This window comes from Pavona decussata, unplaced genomic scaffold (genome assembly GCF_977016875.1).
Source record: "Pavona decussata unplaced genomic scaffold, jaPavDecu1.1 SCAFFOLD_54, whole genome shotgun sequence".
Classification (NCBI taxonomy): Eukaryota; Metazoa; Cnidaria; class Anthozoa; order Scleractinia; family Agariciidae; genus Pavona; species Pavona decussata.
The window spans coordinates 217,975-233,729 of NW_028145476.1; the positions used below are offsets into that span (position 1 = coordinate 217,975).

The window sequence follows — 15,755 nt, forward strand, 5'->3', positions numbered from 1 at the left end:
TTGCCTCTCATATTAAACATTGTCGATTATCTCGAAATCTAGTTAGACACTTTATGACGAAACTTTAGGAATTTAAACTACTCAATCTAGACAACATGTAGACGAAATTAGAAAAAAAAAATGTAAGAGCGTTTTCAAGTAAATGATGAATCAATTTTTATGGGGGGATTTTGTTTATTCCCGCATTTGTCACCAATATCTCTGGCAAAAAAAAAACTTGACACTTTGTCTTTTCTGTTAAAGGGTCTTTCCTTATAGCAAAACATTCTAAATGTATGTTGAGCTTCATGGGTGTCTCCGATTTTTAAACAGTGAAAATAAAGCGCAGATGAGTGAAAAAGTTCCTACTTTGCATACATCGGAATATCTTTAAAATGCATCACAGATTTTTCTGTTAAATTACAAGCGGTTAAAGTAAGAATTCTTTTTTAAATCCACCCAAGTTTTAGGTTCAGGAACCGAAATTGGTGTTAGATAAGAAGGCTGAATCTTGGTCAAGTTTAAGTCGTTATTCGCTTTCTCCAAACGAGAGTTTTACTTTGTTTGTCCCGATTTATTCCACTGCTGTTCACGTGCTGTGAAAATTTGTGATTACGTAAAGTCGTGCAAAAAGTAAAATTTACATAAATATATGCTCCTGTTTCTCAAGTCTTCCACTGTAAATTTTACCTGTTGCACGACTTCACGTTACTCTCTGGGAATTTTTGGTGTTTTGTTTTTTGTTTGACTTGCTATAATAATTACACCCTTGTAGGTCCATAGCTCCATAAAAATTAACAATCTTAACCATTGTAGTGTCCCAGTAGCATTGTCAATTTCTTAAAAGATGCCGGTTTTCTGATTGCATATTATGATGTAGTTTACTAGAACTGACAAAATTGATGTCATGCATAAATAAATTAATTGCCATTTACTCGTACAGTCGTTGTTTTTCACGCTTGAGTTCGGCTTTCAGGGCTTTAAAGTGAATATATATTTTGCAACATAAACTTATTAAATAAGACACTTTGCATTTTCGCTCCTAGATCAATATCTAATTGCTCATTATAAATTTATTTTTTCATAAGTTTCACTATGCCAGGAGGGAGATACTTAGCGCGCTACCAATATGTCTCACGTCCTAAAAGTTGGGACGATCTGGGCACTAGTTTCATGACCATGCCGTTTGAACTGAATTCGCGCGTACAGATAAATTGCGCGAGCTTAATTTTTCACTGTTTTGTCGCCTATTTCTTTACATGTTTAAACCGTTCTTCCTAAGACTTTAGTTTCTTGTTACAAAAACTGCTTTTCAAGTCAACTGAACTGATTAATAAGGAGGCAAGACTTTACTCAAGCAGCATCAGATGGCGAACTGATGTGCTCCATTGGATTTAATACTAGTTAATTGAAGGAGCGGCTCTAAATCAGTTAATAAACTCTAAACTGTCAAAATTGTAATTATCACTGTCTATTTATTCACCTGTAAATGATGGACACTCTCTTTGGTATCTAAACAGACTAAAATCGTAATGTTTTATGCATTATGTACTTAAAAAATGAAATTAGGATGACATGAAAACGTCGTAACTTTTCGCTTACTCGTATTGTTAAATATTATTCAAGTCAGAGAAGGCAAGCAACACAAAATCGTTATTTTTCATAATTTATTTTTGTTAAATTGACAGTTTAGTGCATCGCTTTTCCTTAGGAAAATAATAATTAACAGAGAGATTTAGTTTCGCGTTTACGGCTAACGCCAAACAGGAAACGTCAAGCCGCTGTTTGTTCTAAAATGCATAAACTTGTGTTCCTCGTACTCACTTCTCTCTTTTTCGCGTTTGCTCGAAAGCTGTCGCCGACTGGGTGGAGACAAGCTTAAACCAAAAAAGCTTCATTGTTTTTCATCAAATTAAGAGAAAATTTCAGCCTGGAGTTTGCCGTTTACCATAAACGCGATGCTAGACAATAATACACATTTATAGAGCGCCAAACTCCACTAATTGTCCGTGGAGCTTTACAAAAACCTAACAGGCAAGTAAAAAAAACTACTTAAAATAACAGATTAAAATTAAAATGTATTTACAAAATAACAAATCTAATTAATTAACTGACAATAAAATTTCAATTGTATTTTTAAAGAATTAAACTCCTCCTTAAAGAGTAGAGTCTATACTTAAATGAAGGCGCTGATGACTATTCCCTTATGGTAACTAGGTATAAGTACGCAAATCAACTTGGCAAGCACAAGTTCATGTACTGTTCCGCACCTTCTCGAATAAGCGCCCTTTCAGCCCCTTGGTTTCATGAAAACTGAAATAGCACTAACCCACCGCCAATAAATGGAACAAGTTAGAAATAGTGCATAAAGTAAAAGAAAGTTCAATTTTGGACCACTTACACTGTGCTTCTATGGACAAAATGTTGTCCTCAATATAAGAAATTTGAAATTAGCTCCCAGGTCGATTGCTTGATGAATTACTTGTATACACTCAACGCGTAATGAATGACACACATAAGCCAGTCAAAGGGCGCCTTTCTATGTTGTAATAAAAAACGCGTAATTCTATTTTTCAGAATAAAAAACACAAGTATAGGCCCTTTGACGCCAGGACGTCACGTGACCTACTTTCTACAAACTTATCAGATACAACTTTAAGATTATGTGAAATGAAACAGAAAGTTCACAAAGTTCAGAAGTGGACGAGTTTGAAGTACATGGCGTTAAAGAGTGAGTTTTTATTGTGTTTTGGATGTTTCAAAACTTTATAGAATTTGTATGGAAAATGGTTGCTTGCAAACTTGAGCAATTTTGCTTTGTTCAAATTCTTTAAAATTCTCAAGAATTCAAGAAACCATAGCAACTGGTCTTAAACGTTAGGGTCCTAAAATTTTGAAATTCTGCTAATTTTGTCACTTTTATTCTTTTAAAGTTGTAAGTAACGAAATTCGATCACGTGGTCCTAGCAAGGCAGGAATTTTTACACTTTTGACACAGAACAAGAAAACAAAGGAGATTATGGTTTATTTACACTAAAAACACAGTGGCCCTTCTATTTCTAATGATTGCTTATGAAGTCAAATTAAAAGAAACGTCAGTTAAAACTTGTAGGTATGGTTGTTTTTAGTAGGCCAATTTCAAATTAATTTGGCCCTGAGGGTTAGGGGAATACAGCAAGGGAAGTAGATTATTCATCTCTAGTGTAGGAGCCAAGTAAGAATTTTAATTATGCCCGAACATTAAAAACCGCTTAGTTAGTTCGAAACCAAAATATTCTTCATGTAAACATCCTAACAAGCGGAAATATTGCATGAACCAGGCCAAGGTTAACAAGAACTAAAATACAGTAAGGCAAACCAGGAGATAAAACTAATTAGAAACATAAAATCTAGTTATTTCGTTATGAAAAGATGCCGTGAGCAAAACCTACTTTTGCCAACTCAGACACGTACGATTCCTCATTTAGACAGTTTTCTTGTACGGTGGTCCTCGTCATCACCCACACGAACTACGTTCAACATTCAAAAACGTACTCCATTACTTTTATTGCCTAACAATACATCACTATCACACAGTATTTCAATAAAAGGAACAATCGAAAGCATTCTTGTCAATTACAAACCAATTTACTTTCCAGTTGTTATACTTTTTCATCGTTGATTATTTTGCTTAAAATCGTTTGAGTAACTCATTATAATAAACAGCTACATCAACGCTTTTTCTATAATATTGCTATATTATGTCTACAAAAAGAAAGGGCATTGGTGCATTCTAAGTGCATTTTGGGCTCTTGATTCGACTAACTGAGCATGCGCCATCTAGATCAATGTTATTATCACCTGACCATGTCCAGCTGTGTTATAGCAACATTCGTTCTGCTGGTTTTTTCCTGCATTGTAAGATCCTCCCCCTCCCCCACAGGAGTCGTTTTCATTATCTCCGCTACTTCCTCCAGAGTAGCCTCCCCCGCCTCCTCCACCACCACCACTTCCATAAGCACCACCTCCTCCTCCAAACCCTCCAACAGCATTGGAAAGAATGGCTCTTCCACCCACTCCTCCCTGAAGAAACCCTTTGCCGCCTTCTCCGCCATAGCCCATGGTACCACCGAACTGCTTTGAACTTCTTCCACTGGAGTAAAAACCACCACCACCACCACCTTAAAGGAAGAATGAATTAATTGATTTCTAAAGAAATGAAAACTGTCTGAAGAGTCTTATTAGGGTTATAACTTTATGATTTTATACAGGATGACTTTTTTCCTGAAACGTGATTAGTTAAGATCAGATAAAGAGAGCTTGTCAATTATGAGTTAAAAGTAAGTTCGCGTTTCCTCTCGTTTTGTATCACTAAGCTAAAAAAAACTAAGCTAAGCTCAAAAACTAAGCCAAAAAAAAAACTCACGCCAATTTCTAAAACCCAAACCAATGGATACTCGTGCACTCGTGACTTGGTTCATTGTGCGGTTTGTATTTGTACTTTGCTTTGATTTTCTTGAATCAATTATGGTGGCCTAAAACTCTGTTGATAAAACCAAACATTTCTTTCTACTCCCCCACTGACGTAGCACCACAGTTCCTCTAGAAAGAATCCTCTTATCTATTTGGAAATGAACTCAGCTGACTATTTGTAACGAACAAATTGGCCCATGTGACTGAACCTACTGATCGAGTCCATTAATCGGTACGCACGGACTGGCCTTTACTGTCTTTATTATGACCGGAGAAAAAAGCTCGGACATCGGCCGGGCTTGGCGCAAAAGTAGCCGGCGTCGGCTGATCTCTAGTCCTCCCGCGAGAAAAGGACTCCGAGTTTTCTAATTGCCACGGTAATATAGCCAATCAGGAGGCTGTGTTTAATTTAAGAAAACAGCTTCGTTCGCAGAGTATAAAATCACATATCACAAAAAAAAAGTTTATATTTGTAAAGGCAGCAGCTAACTCTAATTTAAATGGTCATATGAAGGTCTTCAATTCAACTGAAAATGCATTTTACCACGGTTAACTAAACCGTCAGTGTAAAATAAGTTGTTGCTAAACAATTTAGATCAACGATTTGAATTGACTTAGTCAAAAAATAAGCACGGTTTTCCCAAAAATAAACAAGGAAATCCCCAAAAATTGTAAACTACTGTTTATGGGCTGGTACCCTAATTATAGAAAACCAATTGAAGTGCACGATGTCTCATATCCAATGAAAAATCTTGCTACACTGAAATTAAGTAGACTGCAATACAATAGTGTCTTACCTGAGATACCTCTGTCAGCGGTGTTAGCACCGTGTCCACCGCTCCCACCCGACCATGACCTGTACCCAGCTCTCCCTGATGTTCCGGTGGTGGCATCGCACTCTGTATGTTTTGACCTAGCATTTTCAATGCCTCCTCCTCCTCCAGCTATTACCATCGGAGTGTTGCTTGCTTTCACTACAAAGGTTCCACCGCCGCCACCAGAACTATAATGATGTCTGTTAATTCCACCTTCTTGACCAACAAGAATCTGAATTGTTTCGCCTTTTGATAAGCGAAAGGTACCGATCATTCTAGCACCTCTTCCTCGATACTGACGGCTATTATTGTATGTATCATATCCCCCTGGAGCTCCTACTGCTTCGATTTTGTAGTCACCTGTGTACGGAACAGTCCATCGTTGTATACCGCTGACCAAAGTTACTTGACCATCGTGATCCTGGCCACTGTAGTGACTGCCGAGTGATGTTGGACCCAGTCTCCCACTCGCACCGAGGTTTGTAAAGACAGCCTTGAATGCTAGTAATTAAAGCATGACAACAGTTGAAAATGCTAGAATACTTTGTACCTTAGGTAAAACAATACCTATGCTGCCAATGCTGCTATTGTTACTCGATGGACGTCAAGCAAAACATCCACGCTAAGTAGTTATTTGAAAAAAGAGGACAAAATGATTGTTCACAGTACTCTAAAGGAAACTGAATGAAATATTAAAACATTAAAGAAGTAATAGGCTGCCGGAAAAAGTAGATTATGCTTATCTACTTTTGATGATGATGATGATGATGATGAGATACCAAAACACTAACTGTACCGTCATTTTTTAACCTCATTAATAATTCATGAAGAGAAAAGAAAGGACATCACTACCGTGAAGGGGTTATGGAAATGTTATCTGAATTATCATAACTTTGATGAGTTTTATTCTTTGATTTCTAAAGAATGATGAATCATTTTAGAAATACTCGAAGGAGCGTTTAATCCGATTTCCGCAAACAGCTCGAAGTCTGTTTAAAAAATAATCCGGCTGTGCCTCGTGTTTTCGTGGAATCGGATGAAACATTCTTTCTCACATTTGATATATAACAGAGCATTTCCTTTTTAAGCGAATGTGTTTGCACTTTGCTAAAGCCATAAGAAGAACTGAATATATATCGCTAAGTTGACCTCGTGGACATTGCAACCAAAAACGTTTCCACAGATGTGCAAATTTAGTGTGAACAAATTCCACAGTAATGTATTAGCGTTGTAGTTTAAAGTTCCAGTGAAGTAAAAAATAAATTATCCTTGTTTGGCGTTTACTTTTCTGAAATATCCTTTCTCATTCCACAGATATTTGTAGAGCGCGTATAGACTGTTCGCAATCCTATTCGCCACGATCATCTTTAAAACTAAACAAACAGAAAAAAAAAGTAAACATGTTAATCACCAGCCTAGGTCGGTCCGTATAGGAAGAAACTGTGCCCTCGATCTTCAGTACAGCCCTTGGTCGCACACTCAAGACCACGCACACGGCTTTTCCCTTTACGGATCTCCCGGTCGGCAAAGGATTGTGCACGCGATCGCGACCCTTCCACATTAATTGCAGCGCCATTGTTTTAATCTAGATCTAATGGTAAGGCTTCATAATCAGTCTCTCGATTAACTATATTTTAAAGAATAAAAGTTCAATAGCTATCAATTACTTTTCACGTCATAGGCACTTTAAGTCATCTCCTTAGGGAGAGGAACGCACACTGGATATACAAGACATTATTTGAAAGCTATTTATTTTAGTTTTGGCCTGAAAAAAAAGGTTTTGTTTTGCCTAATAATTTGATGTGTATGTATTAGTTAAGTTCTGAAACTGGGAATGAGAATTACATATTTTGGTCTGAAGTAGGGCAAGGGTTAATTATCATAACGTTCAAACACTTAGAATAACAATAAAGAATCTGACGACGGAAGTTTTGGATATACTCTATAGAGATCAACTTTCAGAATGACATGAATTGCCGGTCATATTGATGATTTTAAGTCTGAGATCTGATTGTCACTAAAGTTACAAATATAATGGTTATGAATAATCTAAATGACCAATTACTGAATAAGTGAATGGTCATCGCAGCAGTTGGGACTGAAAGAAAGCCTGAAAAATATTCAGGCTTTAACGGGATTCGAACCCATGACCTCTGCGATATCCTTGCAGTGCTCTATCAATTGAGCTGTCAAGCCAACTGGGAGCTGGTCAATTTGTGAATTCGTAATATACCCGTACAGGTGATGAGCTGAAAGTGAAAATATAAAAATTCATATACAGTAAAACCATTAAGCGGACACCCTCGGGACCCTTGCTAGTGTCCGCTTAATACAGGGTGTCCGCTGGAAAAAGGTTCCCTCAGAATTCGACTTAAAAGGGTCATATTAATATCCCTCGGTATTAAAAGGCCTCGAAAGGGTCAAATACCATTCTCGTGAACTGTAAGGTGTTTTACAGACCGAAAACCAGATCGGGGTAATTCACCAGCAGAAAAACCTACTGAACACCCAAACGAAATAACAGATCTTATGGAAGTAGTTGGGCGCGTTCCAAAGTTCATGGCCATGTGGTTATCCAAGCTTTTGAAGCGCGCAACAAACCCAGAAAAGTGAAAATTACTGGAAAGAGGGTGAGCAAATCGGTGGGTATCGTTTGGAACTACCTACCCTGCGAGCAGTAAGTTTCTCCACCGGACGCTACCGGTATAGTGTCCAGTGGAGGAACCACTGCTCGCGGGGTAAGAAGAACCCTGCGAGTGCATTTTTCAAGCGGACACGTGTTCATGTAACTGGTTGAGACAGATATTGATGAAGGATTTGTATTATGTAATTAGTTTTACGGACATGTCTCTAGGTACACGAATTTCCTGTTTGCCACACAAATGCTTTGTCGGTGAGGCCACGTATTACTAATTTGATCACTTTTGCCAACGGAGATAGTATTTTCTGTTTGTTAAGTGTTACAAAGATGTGACAGATCTTTTTGTCGGCAAAGCTAAATGACCGATCTATTAAAACGTGGACAAAAAACATGCATCCTTTACGCAGTGTCCGTTTAATACAGGTTTTTAACAAAAGAGAGGACCATAAAAGTCAAGTTTGAGGTGTCCGCGTCCACTTATTAGAGGTGTCCGTTGAATACAGGTATTTTTTACAGTAAATGTGTGTGGGGGGGGGGGGGGAGGGGAAAGATGGGACTTGTGCTGCTGTCCGCTTAATATGGGGAATTGCGGAAGAAAGAATGAATAAGTGAATGATCAATTGCTGTCACTTTCGAACAGTTTATTCAGGTCGTACCTCTCACCTTCTCTAAAATGCAACGCAGTTATCGTGGTAACTGATCCCAGCTTGTTAGTTGCTTTACATTGATATCGACCGATGTCTTGAAGACTGAATCTTGAAATTTTAAGCGTACCATTTACAACCACGGATCGCCCTTGTGGTAAAGGAACTGAGAAACCTCTAGACCACTGAATGATTGGTGGCGGAGAGCCAAAAGCTTCGCAAACAATACTTGCAGTTGAATGTTCTTTTACTGTTATAACTCTGTCAGGGAGCTTGGTAAACACTGGAGGAACTAAGTACAATCAACAACAGATAAACATTAAACAGCCCCTATCACAAAATGATCCTACATCGTCGTCTTATTTCTTCAGTTTCAGCGCCTATAAAAACTGACCCGTGTACTGAACAAGGACGCTGACGCATGTAATTTAACATTAATATAACTGAAAGCAAAGTATGCCTTCAAAAAATAGTGAAAGAAAAATTTCACTTAAAAACGGTTTTAAGTTAGACCCCAGGGTCAGACTACCGAAGCCCTCCTTGTTTCTTAACAATGCCCTATTTCTGTAATAAAACTATAGACAATTGTTAGGAAATAATACTTAGGATACATCTAAGATACCTAATAACTAAATTAATCAATTTATTTGTAATAGTGATTCACTTTTCACTAAACCAACTTTTTTAAAAAATACGCATCAACCGAATACAATTTGCCAAACAGTAAATATGTCTGGAATATGTATTTTTTTCAGTCAGTGTCACAGGCATACTAGGAAAAGTATATCCGAGTTCTCCCAACAGGAGCCGAACCTTATGGCTCCAGCTCCCACAATTCTCCTGTAGCTCAGTGGTACAGCATCCGGACTAGGAGGGCCATAGGCTTTCCCTTTACTTTTCCCTTCCCGCCCGATGACAGGGGCCCAAGTAGACTAGCGGGTATTTTAAACGCTACACATGAAGTCGTTTTTCCACACATTGAAAGATAAGGAACAAAAGGCAATATAAATCTCACCCTCAACAAACAGCTCAACAGTTCTCTGATCTTGTCCCAAGACATTTCTTGCCGTGCAAGCATACTTCCCCGAGTCAATGTAAGCGGCGTTCTTAATCTCTAGCTTATCCTGTTGACCACTTCTGTTCACCCTCATCTGGTCTGAACCATTCAGCTTACTCCATGATATTGAAGGCTTTGGGTTACCAACAGCTGAGCAGTAAAACGTAGCGGTCTGATGCTTAGTTACTGTCACTGAAGCAGGAGATATGGTCACCCTTGGGGTAGATATGGGCTCTCCTGGCTCTCCTTTAGGTCCCGGATGTCCAGGGTCTCCTGCATCACCTTACGAAAAAATGGTAAACAATGTATCCACAGTTTCGACAAATCAGAACTGATTTATAGGTAACAATTAGCAATAACATAATGAGGGTGAATCCGAATGGAAAAAAAGGCAGGAGACAAAAACTGACTGGCTTAGTTTGAAAAACAAAATCCCATGTCAAGAAGGTGAAGGTCATGGTGATTCTTTCAAGAAAGACGTGATAATTATATTTGTTCTTTATTAATTATATATGCCTGCTACACATACGTTTCTAGATTTGGCATCTCTTTCACGTTCAGCAGAGACAAAAATTTATATTAATCTTCAAAGCATTCTCAAATTTCATAAGCAAGGATGTGAGTAAACTAGGAGTTTCAATGTGAACGCAGGTGCTGCATTAGAGCTGGAAGAAAATATTGACATTACAATGGAAATTTTATCAGATCAAATGGAGTAACACCCACGAATAATGAAAGATAACTCTCGTGCATCGTTATTCAGCATGAAATCCCTTCGGTGTTTTCCATCAATTAAGCTTACCTTGTTCAGAAATCGCTGGCCCCCTCTCAGTAATACAAACCCATTTTAATGATATTCAGCGTCAACGAGCGAACGAAAATTTAATACTGTGCTCCAGAAGTTTTCTTTTGTCTCAACGGTTCAAAAACAATTTGACTCGACGGTCGAATCGATTATCTCAACGGGTAAGAACGACTCAGATTTCGCCTAAAAGTACGGCAAAGCCAATTGACTTAACAGATGAACGGTTAGCTTTAACTAGTGATCTGCATTTTGACTCTATGGCTGCAAGCTTATCTTTTCTTTCGCCTCAAAGGACAAAGAACAATATCACTCGAAGGTCGAACTATTTACCTCAATGAGCAGAGACTTTGACTCAACGGGCAAATATAATGCCTGTAGATCTTACGTGCAATTTTTATGGTGATGTCATCGCAGTTGTGAATATCTCGGATAATAAAAAACCAACCACCTGCGCATGCTTCCCAACTTACGTCCGACAAATGTTGGGGATTTTCCCGATATTGCAAAGAATAAGTGCTGCATCGCTACCGCTCGCCAGCAAATATTTTATGATTATTATTATTATTTTTTTTTTATTTTTTTTTTTTTAGTTATTTATTTTTTTCTTTATTTATTTATTTTATTGTTATATTCTTATCATTTAAAGACCAATCTCCCTTGTGATGAAATATGGTTTTTAGCATCATGAGTCCCCGAAAGCTGACATACCTTTTTCTCCCTTGACTCCTGGTATTCCATGATTTCCCATCATTCCTTGTTTACCAGGTTCACCTGGTGGACCCATAGAACCTTGCGTTCCCTTTTTACCCTTGGTTCCTTTTGGCCCTCGTTTACCGCGAGCTCCTTGGACGCCCCTTGGGCCAGGGGGGCCTGGCAGACAAACTTTGCCTGGAGCAATGCAGAATGACCTCCTCATTACCGAATTTACGTATTTCTTGATTCCATCACGAACGTCATGCAAACCTTCAAAGTCGCTGCTGTTGGCTTCTAAGCTGCGGCGGACAATTTCATTTCTGTCCACTAGACCTGCAAGAGGAAAATTTTCTAATAACTTGCCAAAGAAAAAAAAGCAGGAAACAGCAGCAACGAAATCTAAATGCAACAACGCACGTTATCTTGATGACACTAATACCGAGTTCTTTTTATAATACAGTAAAGTAAAACACAGTCATACAGCCACACTATAATACACAGAGGTCACGTTGACATCTCCCTTCCCCACGAGCTTATCTCTGTGCCCGCGTACAGCCGTACAAGGGCGAGTCATGACTTTAAGATAAGTCTACCGTCTTCTTCAGTCAATGCTTACAAATACTCATTTTATGTAAGAAAGATCCCAGCATGGAATGCGTTACCACCTGACGTCATCAAGTCTGGCTCTAGGAATTTATCAGTGGAGTGTCCAACACACTTCCAAGCTTTTGAATTACTTTATGAATCAATAATGTAAACTAGTTCTTTATATGTACTACATGTATTAATCCGCTGGCCGCTCCATTGCCGGATTAGCTTTGCTAATGGTAATTATGCTAATTGAAGATTAAAGATTAAAGATAAGTGATTTGCATAAAGCACATATTCATGACAAATATATTGAATAAGTTCCAAATTTTGACAACAGGTCATTATGCCAACATCTGATCTTCTTGCCGTTGCTTTTGTTTGAATTTACCTCATTAAGAGGCCTAATTGAGCCGATCTATTAAAGAAACAAAATACACGCCACAGGATACAGGATCTTGGCATACCTCCATTGTGGTAAAATTCTTAACAGTGATAAAAATAACTACTTTATACCCCGCGGAGACTGTAATCGCATCCCCCAATTAGCCCAAAGACAATACCATTAGCAAGGAGGGTATATTTAGGGTCGAGAAAAAATACCACACGAATAAACGTTGTCTGATTGGTGAAGAACAGTGAAAGAAAAATAAAACGTGAATAGGAACTTAGACTGTAAAGAAAGCAGCAAGTCAACTTTTCAATTCATCCAAATTATCTCTTGTAAACATTTTCCCTACAACATTGAAATCAAAGAGACCCCAAAACGTGTCCTCCTTGTTTATATGGGCGGGCCGTATTGTTCCAAAAGGTCATCAAATGCAATATGTTTATACATACACTAATTATCATACTGGGCCCGATAGTTCGAAAGCCTATTAACGCTAATCCACGATTAAAAGTTAACGCGGTTTTCATCTCTCCCATTAAAAGTGGTTTTTGAAAGCTAATTTTTAGCTCATGCTAAAAACATGTCTAAGTCAAACCTGAGGGACAAAAATCCTTGGCAGAACCTTAAATGATTAGTCATCAAACTAGAATCAAAGTTCACGTTAATCCAGATTAGTTTAGTCCATGAAAGAGATTCCCAATAGAATACGTTAATTCACCGACTGGAAGGTCTTGCCGTGAAGGTATTCGATTTGTCCTACAATATTAAACAACAGCTGCATGAATTCGTACTCCATTCGAGCACAGGCTGCCCTAAATAACCACAAAGGGGCTAGAAAGACAGGGCAGCTGCCAAACTAAGAAGATGAAGAATATAATAACATGGTATTTAATTTAACAACAGGAAACAGGAAACCGGAAATAACATGTCTTTAGGTTACTACGCCACTGTCTACATTCCGAATAATGAATTGGACAAAAGCACAAATCCCGGGGGAGGGGATGTACTCCTCGGAATTCTTGGTGGGGATGTGCCGCCCGGGTCTTCAAATCCCGACCCTATTTCAGACCTATAAATGCCATTTCCCACACCCGTTTTCAGACCTGACCTCTAAAATTCATACCCGTTTTCAGACCTGATAATTATGCATCAGTGCCGAACGGAAGTTGACGCAAGGAGTAAAAGTAAGCTGGAATGACATAGTTTATCTATTTCTTTTTCTCGCTATCAGTTAGTCGTTCCACTTACGTACTGAGAAGAAAAATATGTTTGTAAGCTTTCGTAAATGTTCCCCGCCCCGAAAACCCGACCCGATTTCAAACCGTAATTGTCAAAATCTATACCCGTTTTCAGACCAAAACGGCTCAAAAACCATACCCTTTGGGGCGGCACATACCTATATATTTTATATAGGGGAGTACCCCCCGGGGCACAAATCAAAAATGAACCATTGCACACTACTTGTCATTTGTACGGAGATGCACGGGTGGTGGTTTATTGGAGAAAATTCGATTGGTCAACACTTAATTAAATTTCTTGTATTTTGCCTCAGCTAAAGAAAGCTTACGGCCCTCTCACGCATAAATAACAACTCGGTCACAGGATTTCTGAAACATTCTTCTGTAGTTCTACAATTTCTACACCAAGCCTTTTAAGTCACCTACCAATGGCAGCATTCACGTCCTCATTCGCACTGGCTTGGGGTTTAGCTTCTTTGAGAGCATCTTTGACGTGCCGAATTTCCTGCGAGAACTTTGAATCCATCATTTTCGTTTCACGGACCACTGTTTCGAGTCTCACGAACAGCGCAGTGGTTAACAGAATCGCAACAACAGACAAAACTATAGAAATCTTGTGAAGAAGTGAGCAAGCCCTCTCTGTTGGCACACGCTTCGGCTCCTTGAGATCCTTTATGCCTTTATCCATTGCACGTTCAGCGGTCAAAATTGTAGTAGATACAAGACAACGTGCCTTCGTGCTGAGACCGTATCAATTATACCTTCTCGGAATGCTGGAACTAAACGGGAAGTCGAAATCCGATAGCAAGAATTTTCACAGATTTACGGCGTCACATCAATGACCTACGTGGCATCGATTGCCCACTGGAAAGAAGAAACTCTTGCCACTCTTGCAATGTAACGCACACTTAAATCAGGGTCCAAAGGGATTCAGGGCTCCAGCCCTTATGAATTGGGGCTCCACTCCCACGCCAAAGTAAACAGGGCTCCCGAGAATTTGATTAAGGGCTACAGTCTATACTATTCTTTTCTCCTTTGATGTAAAATCAAGTTCTAGGATTAAAAAAATTACAACAATTTTGTTTTGATAAACCCTGTTTGTTGTATTTCTCCACTCATGTCCACTCTACTCGTGTATAACAGTTGTTTGTGTCAAAATGATAGAGCCGGCTCCAAAAGCGCTGAACGAGCGAGTCCAAAGTTCATGAAGAGACAATTTTCGTATTGCTCATGCGCGATCGGCGAGTCACGCACGAGCTTCTAACGTCACATTTTATCAATGTATACGGCTACAGTGCGACGCGCCTTACCGTGGCCACCCAACAAACTTTTGTTACAAGTTAGCCAATCATGATACGCGAATTTTTTTAACGATCACGCCTTGTTGCAAAGTCCAACAGGCAAGTGACGCAACGACGAATTACTAAGAAAGTTGATCGAAAGTTGCTCAAACAATCTAAAGGTTGCGAAGGTTGCTCAAAAGTTGCTCAAAAATCTGCAAGTCCCTTTAATGTTGCTTTTCATATTAACTATAGGAAGTTGCTAATAACCCAGCCAAACATTATTGACCATTTATCACCGTTCCTGAGATTTTAACGACCTGCTAAGACGAGTTACATTTTCTCCTTTTCTTCAAATGTTACTTACATGACTAAATAACGTTTATACAAACAAAGTTGTTTATCTAAAACCATACTCGCTGCTCTGTGATTCTTATAAAATCAGGGTGGGAATGGCTGTCTTTCAATTTCCTATCAAGCCATGCCATCTCGCTTGTTGCCATTGTATCTCGTCATTGTTCGCCATTTTTAATTTAAAAATATCCACCCACCGCTGACCACCTGAATCACCTTTTCAATACCCAATGCTCTACAGTCTACAACTTGCACTTATTGACTTAAAAGACTATAACGTGACCAAACAAGCGAAACAAACAACGTTTAATGCATAATATGATTTAAAAGTTGAAGTAAAAATCGAACTAATACATTATTTTACATGTTGCAGTTGGGTTACAAAAATCACTAAAACGATCCTAACTATTAATGAGCGAAAGAGAGTTTTTTAAAAACTTAAAATAATGGAAAAATTATGGCACATTTCTATAAATATTTAAATTTGTAACGTTACGGTTAAAAGACAGCAAATCATTGACGCCTTTGGAAACTCACTTCTTTCTTTAACACCAGTTAATTCCTAAAATATGAAAAATAAATTTCTGAGTCTGTAGGGCCTTTACCCTTTCAAAACAGCATACGTCATTACAGACGAAAGAGGCGATTTGCTAAGAATCACAATCTTTTTTAGCGTCGCCTGAAAAAGAAAATTAAAAAGCCTCTTGGCTTTGAAATAAAATCCATTCGAAAATGAAGATTTTAATCCAAAAACTGAAAACACTCGAAAACAAAACAAAACGACTGGTAAATGAAAGCCCTTGTTTACAGTAAACACG

General features: G+C 38.5%; 1 protein-coding gene across 1 annotated transcript; it reads right to left on the reverse strand.

The window, feature by feature from the left end:
• Positions 1–1,632: 1,632 nt before the first annotated feature.
• Positions 1,633–14,108, reverse strand: LOC146480205 (uncharacterized). Its single transcript, XM_085109931.1, has 6 exons — positions 13,730–14,108; positions 11,102–11,419; positions 9,547–9,870; positions 8,551–8,823; positions 5,229–5,747; positions 1,633–4,139 (listed from the first exon to the last, which is right to left on the reverse strand). The coding sequence occupies exons 1-6, from the start codon at positions 13,989–13,991 to the stop codon at positions 3,799–3,801; spliced, it is 2,037 nt and encodes a 678-aa protein (XP_084966057.1). The 5' UTR covers positions 13,992–14,108; the 3' UTR covers positions 1,633–3,798.
• Between the last annotated feature and the right edge of the window lie 1,647 nt (positions 14,109–15,755).

Bases quoted from the DNA above. Each gene is read 5' to 3' on its own strand.
- LOC146480205 (XM_085109931.1), bottom strand. From the start codon at position 13,991: ATGGATAAAGGCATAAAGGATCTCAAGGAGCCGAAGCGTGTGCCAACA. The intron at 5,748-8,550 runs GTGAGAGGTACG...TTTAATTACTAG, and splicing joins TGCGTTGCATTTTAGAGAAG to CATTCAAGGCTGTCTTTACA. The intron at 4,140-5,228 runs GTAAGACACTAT...TCTTCCTTTAAG, and splicing joins CGCTGACAGAGGTATCTCAG to GTGGTGGTGGTGGTGGTTTT.